We start from the raw sequence: 15067 nt of genomic DNA, 5'->3' as shown, positions 1-15067 counted from the left end.
TCTAAATTTTCAGCTCTGCTTTGTGTACAAGATGTGTGAATCAATCAGTGACTTAACTGTCATTGCATTTAAAATCATGCGTTATTATAGGACTGAAAATACGGGAGAGTTCTACGCATGATTCAAGGAATTTACAGGCATCTATCCTGGTGTCTTAAAGCATTAATTTGTTTTCTGTGCTATTAACATCTCTGATGAAGATTTCTAGCATTGAATGAGAAAGGTTTAACATCCAAACTGAAAATCTTCCAAAAGACTGCATTCTGACATGAAGCAAATGTCTCTTTTCAGGTGATCAACATAGGAGATTTGAAAAGCTGCAGCCTCGTAACTATTGCTGGAGTGAAAATTTTTGAGTAATTGAATCAGTAGATCAGATGTTAGCAGCATCCTTTTAGCTCTTGAAGAATCCATCCCCTGAAAATGCTATGGAATTACTCAGTATAAAAGTGAATGTTTAAAGTGAAGTAATGGGTTGAGATATGAAGACTGGCTTGACTTAACTCATACTGATTTTTCTGCATGACAGTGGTAAAATAATGACTGCAGGCGATGGTAAAAGAATGAACAAGGACAACAGAGTAGTTTTCCTTTTCTGAGTCCTAAACAGTTTCCTAGTCTTCCTGTTTTTTCTTTTTAGTTTCCTCCCCAAAATATTATTAAGTTCTGTTATAGAGAACTTGCATTCAAGGTGTCTGGTGTGTAGAAATACACTCCCATTTATATTCCCATGAATATAAAGTAAGATCCTTAGTTTGCAACTTCTGATTCATCTGGAGTAAGCAATAACTAAAGAAATCTTAAAGCAACTCCATGTTTGAACAGGTGTTCCTGGATTTTATTACAGAGAAACAGGCACGCTCCTCCTTTTCGTTAACCTGTGGAATAAGTCAAGTGTATTTTATCAGTCTTTGTGTTGCTGAAAGAAGTGGAGAAAGGCAAAGAGTTGTGGATTTGATCCCCATATGGGCCATTCACTTAAGAGTTTCATTCCATGATTCCTGTGGGTCCCTTCTGACTCAGGTGATGCTGTGAAATAATCCCAGTTAGAATGGGGAAGGTATGTAGCCAATTGGCTCTGTAAGCAGTGGGATAAGGGGCACTTGTGCTCAAGACAATTTTTCACCATTTCTAGTGAAATTTGAATTTTCTTGTAAGGCTATGATAAGCAAAAAATTCCATTTTTATAGTTTAAAGGACTGATTTAAATGTTTCTGCCAGCTTCAAATAATAAAAAAGTGCTTTTATAAATACTTTATTCTTAGAGCTTTTTAAATTTCCATATGTATCTATTGCTCTCTTTTCCAGGCACCTTTTAGGAAGGATAACAATTAAGTGCAAGAAAACTTTAATTCTTCTTAGAATATGTTACTGACATTCTCTTTATATCCATATTTCTGTGGTCTGTTGAAAGTGTCTAAGCCACACCAATTGTTTTCTTTCTTTCAAACTTTTCCCTTGAAAGGTACCCTGACTAACTTCTTCCTCAAAACTGTGGAGAAGTTTGTTTATCTTGAATATTTTGGGAGGTTGGGATATCTGCTGTCATTCTGAAGGTGGAATGGACCACACTTAATTCCTTGTTGAGAAACAAAGCAGTAGCATGTCAAGTAGCTTCCAGAACTCTTTGAAAATCACCACTGTCTCTAATGAACACCTGAAAGAAGGAGAACTTATAGATGTGTGCGTAGAACATGCCTTTTTTGGATGAAAATACCTTTTTGTTACTTTTACTGAAATACCTGCAGGGCTTCTCTTTCTTACCAGAGAGAAGCAGCAACAGAATTAGCTAAAATCAGCTGCTAATGCATTGTTTTATGTTGGTATTACGTTGCTGTGTATCTCCTGCTGAGCATGCTCTGGTCTGATCCTTAGAGATATTCCTTGAATCTGAGCGGGGTTTGATTGCGCTTAAATAGATTTTAAAGTACAAAACCCACCTTTGATAATGCAATGAAATCTCTGGGTTTTTTCTTAATTTTATTTTGCTTTTCTACTTCTCACTTCAGTATTTATATTCCACTTAGTTTACTTTTGAAAGTAAAGCTTAAATCTATCTCCTGACCTGTAAGTTACATTTCTTGGAATGTGTAGGGTATGAGAGCTCTTCTTGTCTCTTTTCATTTGCAATTCTCAGATGTGAGTAAGAAAATCTTTTGTTGTGATTATGGTTGGGATTTTTTGGGAGTTCAATTATTACAGGTAAAATGTGATTAATTTTAATAAAAAAGTAATTTATTTATTTTTACCTTCTAATAAGTTCAAAGGCTGTCAATCTAAAGCAATTTGAAAATAAGTAACAAAGTACAGCAATAATGTATTTAAAGCAACATATGTTTTGTTTGCAAAAATGGCAAATTATTTTCCAGTACAGTTACTGTTGTTAGCAGCTTTTGTGTTCTGGAGTGGAAGTATTTGGGATGAGGTCAGTCCCCTTATTCAGCTGAGTATGGCTTAAATAGGTTCTTCTGCTATTGATTGGCCCTTAGCAAATGAAGACCATATTCACAGATTGTGGGAGTTTTGTTTGTTGTCTTCTGGCTCTTCTCCTGTTATTTAATTCTATTATTGAAAAGTAATTACATAATACATAATCTAAAATAACAATTTTCCAAAATTTCTATTTCCAGATGTGAGATGATTTTGTATATATTCCACATGGATGGTTATGTTTTATTTTGTGTTAAGAACCTAGGTATTGAATACAAATTGGGTGCTTTATCACCTCATTTCATCAAGAAAGGAAAAGTCACAAAATGTGATCACAGCCAGCAGGAGGTTACTGATGACTTATATCAGAGCAACCACAGGGTTTCGGAAAGAATCACTCCCTAGGTGTACCTGCTGTAGGAGCCTGGTTTGATTGGTAATGCTGGGCCTGCTGGACTGCTGGATCTTAAAGTCACCTCTCATGCTTTCAATTCAGGTAATTTTACCATAAAATAATAGAATAAAATGCAAATGAGTGAATTTAAGGAGGTAAGAAAACAGCTATCTTCATTTTGACTTTTTAGTGGATACAGAATTATATAGACATATTAGTGCAAGTCATCAAACAAACAAGCCCATCAATTTAATGGAAGAATTTTTTTTAGAAATGTCAGTTTCTTCAGACTTTGAACATGTTCTTGAAACCTAAGACTACTGTGTATCCTTTTTGTACTAATATGTGACTAGCTCAGAAATTTCCGTAGTGTAGTGCTATGTGTGTAGGAGACCCTCTTCAGAGACTGGTGGCTAAATTTTTCATATTCTTCCATGCATGTGCACAGCTTTACAAATACATAGCCTTTGCAGATAATCAAGTATGCTTCCTCTTTTCTTTGTGGTATATATCCTGGAGTTGCTGCGTGTGAGGATCTAGAGCTGGTTATTTACTGCTGTCTGTCTTCTTCTCTGCTGTCAGCAGTACAGCATGGAGGAAGATGTCAAATGCGTGCAATGGGAAGGGGCCGTTGAAGAAAACAGGGAGCAGGTGCAGAGAAGTGTGAGAGGAGATTAAGCCTGAGGCAACTACAAGTATAGGTGGTAATTGAGGAGATTTAGAGCAGAGAAAACAAATGTGAATTGAGTATATTCTAGCAGGGGCTCCTGATTTAGGAGGATCTGTAGCCACATGGTGAAAAACCTGAAGACAAATGTAGGAGATTTATGTCGGTTTTGCTTTCCTAATCATCAGATACGACATACTGGCTACAGATCTCACTGTTTTTCTCTGTGGTGTTTACAGAGGATAACAGTCTACTAGAAAGAAGAAAAACATAAAGGTACATAAGATCTTCAACAACATGAAACAGACAAATAAACAACTGCTGTGTGCTATTTCTGTATGGCACAGAGAAGGGAGCACACAGTGAAATTACAATAGGTAATAAGAAGTGTTTTACATAATAGTTAAATTTAAGAAATGCATCAATAGACTCTCTTGGGTTTCAAGAAAACAATTAGTTCCTGGCTCATCAGAAGCTATGAAGAAGGTGATGTATGTCCAGCCTCTGACTGAGGACATCCTGCAGTTGACACATTGCTGGCAGCTGGGAGAATATAACCAGAAGTACCACACTGCCTTTTAAGATCCTTTTGCTAAGAAGAAGGGCTATTTGGCTAAGCGGACCTTCAGTGTGCACCTTCAGTGAGACCCAGACCAGGCTCATTGTGTGAAAGATTCTCTGACAAATATGAACTTTACAGGTTTTTACTGTTCCCTGCCCTTCAGTAAGCTTATGAAAACATCTGTTTGAAGTCTAATATGACCATAATGTGGTAATTGTTGATCAAAATGTTGATAAACTATTTGGTAGTTGCTTGATTTTAAAGTTGTAAAAGTCTCTTTTTCAGTATGGATATTGACTGGCTAGCATTCCATTACTGTAGGATTTTGACAGTAGAAATTTCACGGTCTGTCTGATCTTGCAAAAGGAAAGAATTTGACTCAGAAGATCATCTGTTTCATCTGCCTGCTTGCAGAACTCAGTAGTAACCTGCTTTGCTTTTTTCTGTAGTTAAGAAAGTTTGTATAGTGTGTTCTTAATTTCGAGTGGACTGTCTTCAGAGTATATTTCACACTTTTATAATATCAAAGCTATTTTTGAAATTCAGTCTAAACAATTAATATTAACTTTTTCACCTATTGTTTGTCATTAACCATCATGAATGTTTGGTTGATCACAGTTTCTGTGATCTTGAATGCAGACACATAAAATTTATTCTTATAGCTCTTATTATGTATTTTAAATTTTTTTAATTTTAAGATTTTATAAATGTTACAAAGAATTTTTGACATCTTGACTCTTCCAGTAGTGAACTGATGATGTGTACTGATGAGTTTGTCTTGAGCATCTAAGTGGCTAAATTTTATTTCATTCCTCTTGTTATTTTGGACATTTAACCAACTGTAATGTTTTGTTTTACTAATGTTCTGCTAGGAATGATTATTATTTCAGTTTGAGGAACTGAAATGAACTAGGATAATTAGGGTAGTGATAGAGAGATTTAATGAAGTTAGTATAAAAATAAGCTACTTAAAAATGCCTAGGTTTGTTAGGCTGTGATTCTCTCCCCATCTCTTTTTTTCTTTCATGCACACATATTTTTGATTTTTTTTCTGTAATAAGGAATTAAATTGCAGGTTTTGGTTATTGCTTAGTTTTAGGAAAACAGATTTAAAAATTAGCCAGCTGAAAATATTTAACATAACATAAAGTACATAACTGGGCTGCAGAAATAGATAAAAGGAACATACTAGAAACAAAGGCTTTTTTTATTTTTGAGTGTTTTGGCATAATAGTTTGTCATTGTTGTTTCCTTATCAACTTTTGGTAAGGAACCATTGTTTTTATTTTTCTTACTTTATTTACTTTTCTTACTTCCATATCTATCAAGGTTCCCTTTTTCTTTCTGTGAGCCTTCAGAAATTCTGGAATAAAACTAGAAGAATAGCTGAATTTCTGTAAAGAAAAGGAATTAAAATTGCTTTACGAGAGAAAAGTAGATGTAAATTACAGAAGGAAGTGATATTGTGAAGCAAAGGACCACTGCCTCTGAATGCTGATACGAAAAGGAAGGCAGAAGGCTCTTGTGAATCATAGTGGAAAGCAGCTTTTATGTTCTGGGTGTACTTACAGATAAACCAGTGTTTAGGAAGGACTGAATTCATTCATCCTCCTTCCACTGTCAGCAATCAGAGAAGATTTGCAAGAACACTATCCCCAGGAAGAAATCCCCAGTACTGTGAAACTCTTGAGGCAATGAAAGGATTTTTGGATCAGGCATCAGAGCCTTCCCAGAAGAGGGAAGTCAGAGCTCATGGTCTCTCGTAGTTACTTTTTACAAAGTGTTTACAAAGATGTAAACATTTTTTGTCTTTTTGTTCATTGATGAAGTGAAGATTTAAGATGAACACACGTGATCAAGGCCATCTAAAAGGTACCAGAGGATTTTGATTTTCTAATTACAAAGAGTACAGGAGGTGGTCTGCCCTGATTAGTTCCCTCTCTGTGCTTTGCCAGAGTTGGTGTCTCTTGGGTGGGATGACACATAATGATTTTTGATGTTTACAAAGATTCTTCTGTATGTTACAAAATAACATAATACAAAATAAAGCCTGAGGCAGGGTGAGTACAGAGAAGAAAGAACAGAAGCATAGGTATGATGAGAGCAGAGCAGGAGAAAAACTCACACGCATCCTTTGAATTATTAATATGGATGTGCTCCTGCCTTTCTCTTTGAGGCTTCATCTACAGAGGTGTTACAGAGCTGCTCATAAAGAAACACGAAACCTGAAAGAGAAGTGAATACGCCCAGTGATGGTCCTTCCTATTGAATTTGCTGTATCATTCTTCTCTAGGAAGTTAGTGGGGCAATGCCTTGCAGTGGCCAGAGGCACTAGGGTGCTGATTCCCATAGCCATGATATCCTGGTGTCACTTCAGCTGGCGCAGCTTCATCTCTGGCTCTGCTGATGACAGGCAGCCCATGTGTGGTGCCTCATCGTTCAGTTCCCTGGGAGAGAGAGCTGGAGCACTCAGATGGCGTTTGTACTTCCTCTGCTTCAGTTCTCCCTTTTCCGTGCAACGTGCTGATTATTTCACTTGCAGAACTGGAAGACAGTTAATTTTTCATATATCACATGCAAATTCTTAATCCCTTTTCAAAATTCCTCTTTACTGCTGTGGAGGTAATTGAACATATTTAATTTTAGCTACATTTGATGCTTATTCCACATAGTGGTAGAACATGGAAAGGTGTTCCAGTTGTCAGGGATCCTTTGGCTTACCTGAAATCCCTAGGACAAAATACAGTTTGCAGTGTTGTGTTCATTTAGGATAATGTTTGGAAATAATAGAGGAAAAGCTATCAGGCTGACTGCTGTGTCCCAAGAGACAAAATACAAACCAATTAGCAGAATGGCGTGACTGATAACAAAATCCAATAATTTATTGTTGGATGAATAATTTATTTGGTGTATTCTATGGGGGGAGAAACTCAGTGTGTCAAGTTTTCTGACAGTATAATTCTGAGTTAGTTGAATTGTGCCAAGATTTTGGTTTTTTAATCTCAGCTGCTGCAGCAAATAAATGTAGTTATTCTGTGAGAAAGTTCAAATCAGAGCAATTAGTATTCCCTAGGCCTAGTTCTCCATCTGATAAGTGAAGATAAATATAATTAGAAAGGGTGAATTTGGGAGTCCTGCTGGTAGCAGATCATCTGCTTGCCTATTGCTTTATTGGAAAGTCTTGTTTCCTGCTTCTCCTCTCTTCTGAGGATGATCTGACAGTAGTCACTACACTAAAAGTGCAGTGTGCTTCAGCTGTGTGCTTCAGGATTTTTTAATTTTACCCTGTGTTTGGCTTGGTCTCCATATTAATCTTAAAATGAGTGTGTAAAATCAGAAACTTCAAGTGAGATGGATGAAACTTTAGCATTTTTTCATGAATACCCAAATCAGAATTTTCAAGATACTGATTTGATTGGCTCTCCTTATCTTGTGGGTAATGGCTTTCTGGATGTGGGCTCTATTCTCCTTGAGCACTGAGGCTTGTGTTGCTGTAGCTGTTGTTGTCTTTTGCTTAGAATGTTTGCCTTGCAGATTTCACAGCACATCCTGTCTGTCTCTTTAACCAGGGGTTTTTTGGGGGATGATCTGAACCTGATTTTGTGATCATTATTTTAATTATTTTTTAATTTTTCTTTTCCCTCTCCTGCTTTTAGGGTGGGTTGTTTGGTTTCTTTGTTTGTTTATTGTCACATTTCAAGGCACAGTAGGAAGGTGATTTTCTATCAGATGTACTATAGATTTTAGTATTGATCATATTGTTCAGTAGGTTGTCAAACTGAGTTTTAAACTCTTTAATGTTGCTTCACTGGTGACAGCTGTTCAGAGATTTACCCTTACCATATCCCAGGTCTTGTTTTGGAGTTATTAAGCTTTGGGCTTAAGAGTTTAATGAATCTCTGGTGATACAGCAGTTTGGAAATTGTCTTTTGATCTTTGAGTACGTTGTTATGTTCTTTGTAGTAGATTGTTGTATGTTATCTTTGACTGTTGCTCTAACATTACATGTTTTCTCTGTGGCTGGATGCAACTGCAAACAACACTAACATTAGAATCTGTTGTGTGGCAGAGTGAGATGTGCTCTGTGTACCTCAGACTTGTTAGGGAAAGCACCAGCCATGGCTGAGAGCCTTAGCTGCAGGTATCTGTCCATAGCAGCATGTCTAACTAGATCACCCCCAATTCAGGCCTAGAAGGAAGGAAAACCCCTGTTATCTGGGCTGCTCCTGATAGGTGACATTTCAAATCTACTACAGGTGATGAGTGTCGTTTTGTGCTGAATCTCTGTTTCACTAACTATAAAGACTAGATCTAGATCTTCTAGATCTTCATCTTTTGTCTTCTTTCTTGCAACCCATTATGACAGTTCACATGTTTTCTATTTTAGTTTTGAGTGCACTATGGAAAACTTTTGTTTCATCTTCTCTGTTTGTGTCCTCTAAATTAATACTTCTGCCTTATATTTATGTATTTTGTTAGTAGCATATTGTTCTTCTCTGTTTGGGCAGAAATTTTTTGTAGTTACAAACAACTCCGATGTAACTGATATACACAGTTATTATTTCTTCAAGCTGGCCATACAAATGGGCCAGTAAAATTATAAATTACTTTCAATTTTTTGTAAAGAAATGTACTTTGAAAGAAGAGAGCAGATGAGCAGATAAGTTAATCTGTTTTAAAAACTATGTATTTTGTCCCATTCATTAGTTTTCTTGACATCATTTGCTGTAAATTTAATGTTTCATTTCAAAACTTCATTGGTATTAAAACCTCTCATTGAATAATTTTTTTCTAAATCTTTTCCCTTTTTTACTCTGTAGGTAGAAGAAATCGTTGATATAGGAGCATTTGCCCCAGAAGACATTCATGTTCCCAAAATCTATGTTGATCGTCTGTTACAAGGAGAGAAGTTTGAGAAGAGAATTGAAGTAAGTAGCTGAGCTTCTCAGTCACAACATATTTCAGCTTGGGGTGTATTTAAAATTTACGTGGTGTTTAGTCTAGCCACCAAGTCTTAACACTGAGAAAATAGTGTGAGAAAGACCCATAAAGTTTTGCTAAAAACTGGAGCTTAGATAGGTACTTAAGTAGTTAGGTGGGGGCCTGAGGATTGAGCCTTCTTTCTTTCACTACAGACTCTCTGGTTCAGTTCCTGAATAATTTAGGGCGGCTGCCTGTAGCCCTGGATGACTTTACTGCAGTTGAAAATCTAGTGGAAAATGCTACTAAATTCTCCTTCCCTCTCAGTTCACCTGCTGTAGGTATGACAAGGGGAACACCTAGACAAGGATCTGACTTTCTTTTCCACTGGACAGCTTTTGATGTGGGCATGTAGGGCCAGCCTCAGTCCCTTTTGTGCTGTACATTGAATTATGTTATGTTGCAAAGGTCTTGCAAACGTTTGTTCCCTTTTCTTTCATCGGGGACTTTTCTAACTGGTGGCCTTTCTGGTCTGAATAAAAGATGCCAATAGCTATTAAAATTGCTGCAATAATACTCCACCACTGAAAACACCCAATAAAATTATGATTATGTAATTGTTCTTTGTTGTTTCTATGACTTTGTCACACTCAGGCTATGTCCCTATATTCATTTTGGTGATGTGACAATGCTTTTAATGTGCAGCTGAAAATTCTGTATTTCTTCTGTGTCTCTGTAGTCTGGAGGTGGGAATTGTTCATCTGATAAGCTGGTAGACGGGAAGATATATGACACCAGGAGAAAAAATCTGTGGGAAAAAAGTGCAGAAATGGATTTTAATAATTAAACTTCTGTTATTAAAATCAAAGCACAAGTCCCAGGAAGTCGTACAAGGCCTTTTCTCTGAGCATTCTCTTTTGTGAATACTAAGGTTAAGAAGCTCTTTTTTTAATTTCGTCTGTTCATTCTGCAAAAGCATCTTGCATGTTGTTGAGTAATTGACTGCAAACAGATGTGTCAGACCTTTTTTTTCCCCCTCTGGTTGTGTTGGGTCAGATTGCAATTAATGGCCTCTTTTCTTCTTATGAATGGCTGCATTATCTCCCAGAAAAGCTTTTTACCTTTTATGACAGAAATAATTTTTCATTTATTAAACATTGCTTCTGCTGCATCTTGGCTGCGTAAGTGAATATCTCTTTAGTCAATACCTACTGAATACCTGGTGAATACCTACCTCATCATTTGCCCCCTTCCCTATATGCTTCAGGAAAAAAAGGGGGCAGGGGTGAGGGAGAAAGCTACTATAAACTGCCAAGCAAAATTGTAACAGAGATTAATTTTGATTATGCAATTTTGTAATTCCGGCAGTGGCAGCTCTTGCTCTTATAGGAAGGAAATGGCAGATTTATTTACTCTTCTGTTAAATTTTATAAATCGGCTGGCTGTACGCAGAAAAGCAGTGGGTATGGTAAGTGGTGAGAGGAGATGAAGAATGTAAGAAATAAAGAAATAAAGAGAAGCTAGTCTGTCATAATTCTTACTGGCTTTAAATAGCAGTTCCTGCCTAATATAGCTTAGAAGTGGTTTCTGTAGCACCAGCTATAATTTCTATCCAGCCTTCTCTTTGCTGTATAGAAACTCTCTGTAATTGTTCCTACTTTATCAATCCACAAGCTAAGCAATTCTAGGGAAAATAGCCAAGGCATAAAAAGGAAGGTGATGGGAAATTCAAAAGGATTTATATTGACTGTTTCTGACTGCCTAAGGAGAAAGTGACTCTGCAAAAATTCTTTTGTGGTGATGAAAGGTAACAGGATAATTTTTTTCTGATGTGTTAATTGTAGCCTGAAGTAGGAGAAGATAGGAAAACATATGGGGGTGCAGGACATGATGTTTCCCAGATGAATTTTACATGCATAGGAGAGATGTGCAAAGAACATAATCTATGTAGACAATAATTTAAAAGAAAGATGTTACGAACTTCTTAAATGTCATGGCATTTTCACCTGCATGTGATTTACAAAACATTAACTTAAGATGAGAAAATGCCAGGAAACAAATTCATGGGGTGTGCAAGATTATAGACAGTTATGTTTGAAAATTTTGATTCTTAGCTCCCCAGTATCTTTAGGTGAATGGCATTTGTCTGTTTCATCCTTATAAATCTAGAACAGCTCATTGAATTGAATGAATGCAGAAAGAGAGCAGTATTTGTATTTTTGGCTGACTTTTTACGAATCTATTTAGGTATCTCTGGGGTAATGAATCTGAGACTTGCTAGTATTTGCACTAGTGCTTGGTGCCTTCTTCACCACTTCTCTATGTATCAGGCTTGGCGATACAGAGAAAGAAATAATATTTTGCTCTAAGGCTGGTGCTGGCAATTTTTGATGACTCCATTGGCTTAGCTAAGCTTGAATGCATAAAATAAAAGGTCAGGGTTTTTTTTGTAGAAGATGAGTAAATAACTTTATTCTTAGACCAAGTATCTTAGTGCAATCACAAATCAAGCTTTTGTGTCTTGAGAAGCAAGAATCTGGATTCTAATCTTTACTTATGATTACTTCTTACTTTGCAGCGCTTATCAATCCGAAAGCCTGAAGACTCAACAGCCAAGCAAAAAAAAGGAGACAATGTGAGGGAGAGGATCATCAAACGGGCTGCATTGGAGTTTGAAGATGGCATGTATGGTATCCTCATCCACACACTATAGATGTGCTATAGGTTGAAGTGATTGCTGACTAGAATAAAAAACCCATCTGGTTTATTTAGAACAGGTTGATTAGTGTGCTCATTGTCTTTACCGGACTCTGAGGTGCTCTCATTTTATTAATACCCAAATGAAGTAGAAGTTGCACATTGATATTTTTATCATATATAGGATTTGACAGAATGCAATTAGGCAGTCCAAATGGCAAAATAATTAATCACAAATATGAGGTATTTAAGTAACAACAAAAGTGCTTGTGAGTGGAACAGTTCTATTCTACTCATAGCATAGAAGTAATTTTTTAAAATTTACTAGTTTGCAATAAGTGTTTCTGCCTTAACCGCCTTTTTTCAGCTAATCTGGGTATTGGTATCCCACTGTTGGCCAGTAACTTCATCAGTCCAGACATAACCGTTCACTTACAGAGTGAAAATGGAGTCCTGGGTTTGGTAAGGATGTATCTTGGTCAGTTATTATAGTGTTTTTATTTTGCTGTGGCTGGGTTTTATTTCCTGTGCGCCTCCAACTTGATTATGATATTGCTAAAAATAAATATGCTATATTATATCATTATATAGTTCTCACTCTGCTGCAGAGAAATTTTCTAGGAAATGCTCATTTTATGCTTATGGTGCTACTTTGCTAAGGATGTCCTTAAGTTTCTGGGCTCAAACCATCAGGAATTTGCAAGACTAAGCATTGTAAACCTTAGCAAACATATTTTTAAATAAAGCTTAAAGTGAATATTATTTTTACTGTCATATAACTTTATGAAGTTGCAGTTATGACCTTTTCTTGAAAAATGTGTGTCACTTAGATTAAGAACAAAAAGAAACTCAGATCAAACAAACCTCTCACTTCATGATTGTTTTGTAATTCTAACATCCTTGAACAATAAGTCCTAAAGACCTGATATGTTACTTGATATAAACTGTGGCTTGTAATGTCAGGATGTTTTCCGGGTAAAAAATAGAATTCTGATTTAAAAAATTAAAAAATGCCTGTCTGCCATGATCTGGTTTTGGTAATAAGCATTGGAAATAATATGGCAATTATTAATTGTATTTTAGAGATATTTTATTATAATGCTTGACATACATCTGTATTGTTGTCAGGGTCCTTATCCACTTGAAAATGAAGTAGATCCAGATCTGATTAATGCAGGTAAATACTTTAATTAAATTTAATTAAATGGAAAAGAATAACCATGTTAATTTAATTTTTTTCTTTTGATACAGTATTTGAACCTAGAGACCTGTTTTATTTGATAGTAAATATTAATGCATTTGTCTTCTTTTAAGCGATAATCTTCTTCTTTGGGGAGAGATTGTCTTCCAGGCCGATCAGTAAATGGTTAAATCATCCTTTTCAGAAGTGAGGTTGTTTTGAGCAGCCTGTAAAGGAATATGGGTTTGTTTTCCTGCTGCTTTTCCTTGAGTCTTCTAGAAAATGGTTTTCAATGATTTATGTTTGGGACATGTATTAAAACATCCTGTGTATAATGGCTTGGTTTATTCCCAGCCAGGAATATAACTCATTTGCATTCAGAGAGGGAGTGGTAGCCAAGGCAGTGGGAAAGAGCTGCCCAGCTGGCATCTGGCCCACCAAGGGCACTGCTGTGGGCAGCTGCTTTTGCCACTTTTAGCAGGGAATGGCAATTCTCACATACTGTCGTTGCCCAGCTGCTTTAGGGCATTTCACCTCAGAAGATGCTATTCAGTATAAAAATGTAAGTTTCTTATGATTTAGTGCACCCATCTGATTTCTGTTGTTTTCATGGAAAAGTTGTGCTTGTGTACATTTTCTGTCTTCATGTAAAAATACACTTAAATATTGCATTGTGACAAACAGAAATAGGCCTTGTGACTTTGTCATTAATATTAATGGTATTGATTATAGACCTGACATTTTAGACTTGTTTTTTTCATATGGGAAAGATACACATTTCATTTTTATTCAAATATACACATGCATACATACAAATACATGTATGGGTGTCTACATATGTATTTATACAGAGAGTACTTTTCTCAGTGGCTGTTAGCAAGTACAGTTAAACTCTGAAAAGTCAAAAGGAGATAAAGCACTGACATAAAATGATTTTAATTTAATATCAGTCCAGCAATTGTTCACTGACGTGAAACATTTGCTGCTTGGCTCAGCTAAATGATGCTTATCATAGCACTAGGTAATTGCCTCTGTTACTATATTTTAAATGTGGAGTTATTTGAGGCCATTGTCTGGTTTGAAATAAAAAATCATTTAAGAAATTGAGTCCAGCATTTCACCAGTATATATGTAATTGTTTCAAGAACTACAGGAAGGAATATGTCAGAGGATTCACTGGAAGAAAAAAAATATTTAGAAGAAAAAAATACTATGAGTGAAATTATATGCATGCATTTTAGAACTTAAGTTTTAATATGGGTGTGTATGAAAAATGAACATATTAACAGAGTGACAGTGAAAAAAATATCCAAGAACTTAATAAATTATCTGAAAAAAAATTATGCTTTAACATGGAAATTGAGATGGTCTTGAATTGTTATTTATAGTTGATAAATATTATTTAAGAGCCAATCTGGAAGACATGAAGCTAACATAACAGGTCAGAATGCAACAAGAAAATTAGATTATTGTACTATTGTTAATTCGATGTTAAGCAGCTTCACATGTCCCTCTGAAGCTGCAGTAAACAGGACATGGGATAGACAAGCATCAGACCTACCACCAATCTACCATGTGAAGAAAACAGAAGCTGAATGGCAGAGAAATAGAAATTAATCTTGTTCTCATTCATTAACTGGAATGATCCCTCAGCCCCAAAGTCCAGCTCAAAGTTTTTAAAACATATACCTGTTTTGGGCTTTTGCCAAATTTCTCTCTGCAAATGTAATTTTAATGCTCTGAAATAGGTGTGGATTTTTCTGTTAGTTTCATTTTTTTAATGTCTCACATGAAGGATATCTTGACTGCAACTGAAAGGTGGTAGACTACTGTATTACAGCAGAAATATTTTAAAGTACTGACCTCCTGAGAGCATTCTAAGAAGTGGGTAATGTGGTGCTCTTTTTACATTATTCTGTGGTCCTAAGCCTGTGTGTCGTTCTTCTCATCATTACCTTGTCACTTTATCCTGGGCTTCTCTCTCCATGTTGCTGCCTGGAAACCCTGTTTTCTCTGTCACTGCTTTGGGTGGGTGTCCTGTAGGGAAAGATAATTCAAGCTGTCTCACCAGGTCTGAGTGTTAGCATGGTGAATTCTTGAGAAGTGTGAAAGACCACTTGTATGACCTTAATTCTATACTATTCTATTTAATTTCCATACAAATCGCATAAAATATGCCTCAGATGAGTTCAGTAGGTAAAGCACATATCTTAGATC

At 36.1% G+C, this 15067-nt stretch overlaps 1 protein-coding gene across 1 annotated transcript in view; it reads left to right on the top strand.

Moving 5' to 3' along the window:
* The window catches only part of OXCT1 (3-oxoacid CoA-transferase 1), an 88830-nt gene that overhangs the window by 36195 nt on the left and 37568 nt on the right, over positions 1–15067 (top strand). The window contains exons 8-11 of the mRNA XM_005488828.4: positions 8874–8981; positions 11552–11663; positions 12038–12132; positions 12799–12847. Of these exons, the coding sequence (XP_005488885.3) occupies positions 8874–8981; positions 11552–11663; positions 12038–12132; positions 12799–12847 (364 nt within the window). The remainder of the gene's footprint in view (positions 1–8873; positions 8982–11551; positions 11664–12037; positions 12133–12798; positions 12848–15067) is intronic.

This window comes from Zonotrichia albicollis, chromosome Z (genome assembly GCF_047830755.1).
Source record: "Zonotrichia albicollis isolate bZonAlb1 chromosome Z, bZonAlb1.hap1, whole genome shotgun sequence".
NCBI classification, from domain to species: domain Eukaryota; kingdom Metazoa; phylum Chordata; class Aves; order Passeriformes; family Passerellidae; genus Zonotrichia; species Zonotrichia albicollis.
This window is presented reverse-complemented; position numbering and strand designations above follow the sequence as displayed.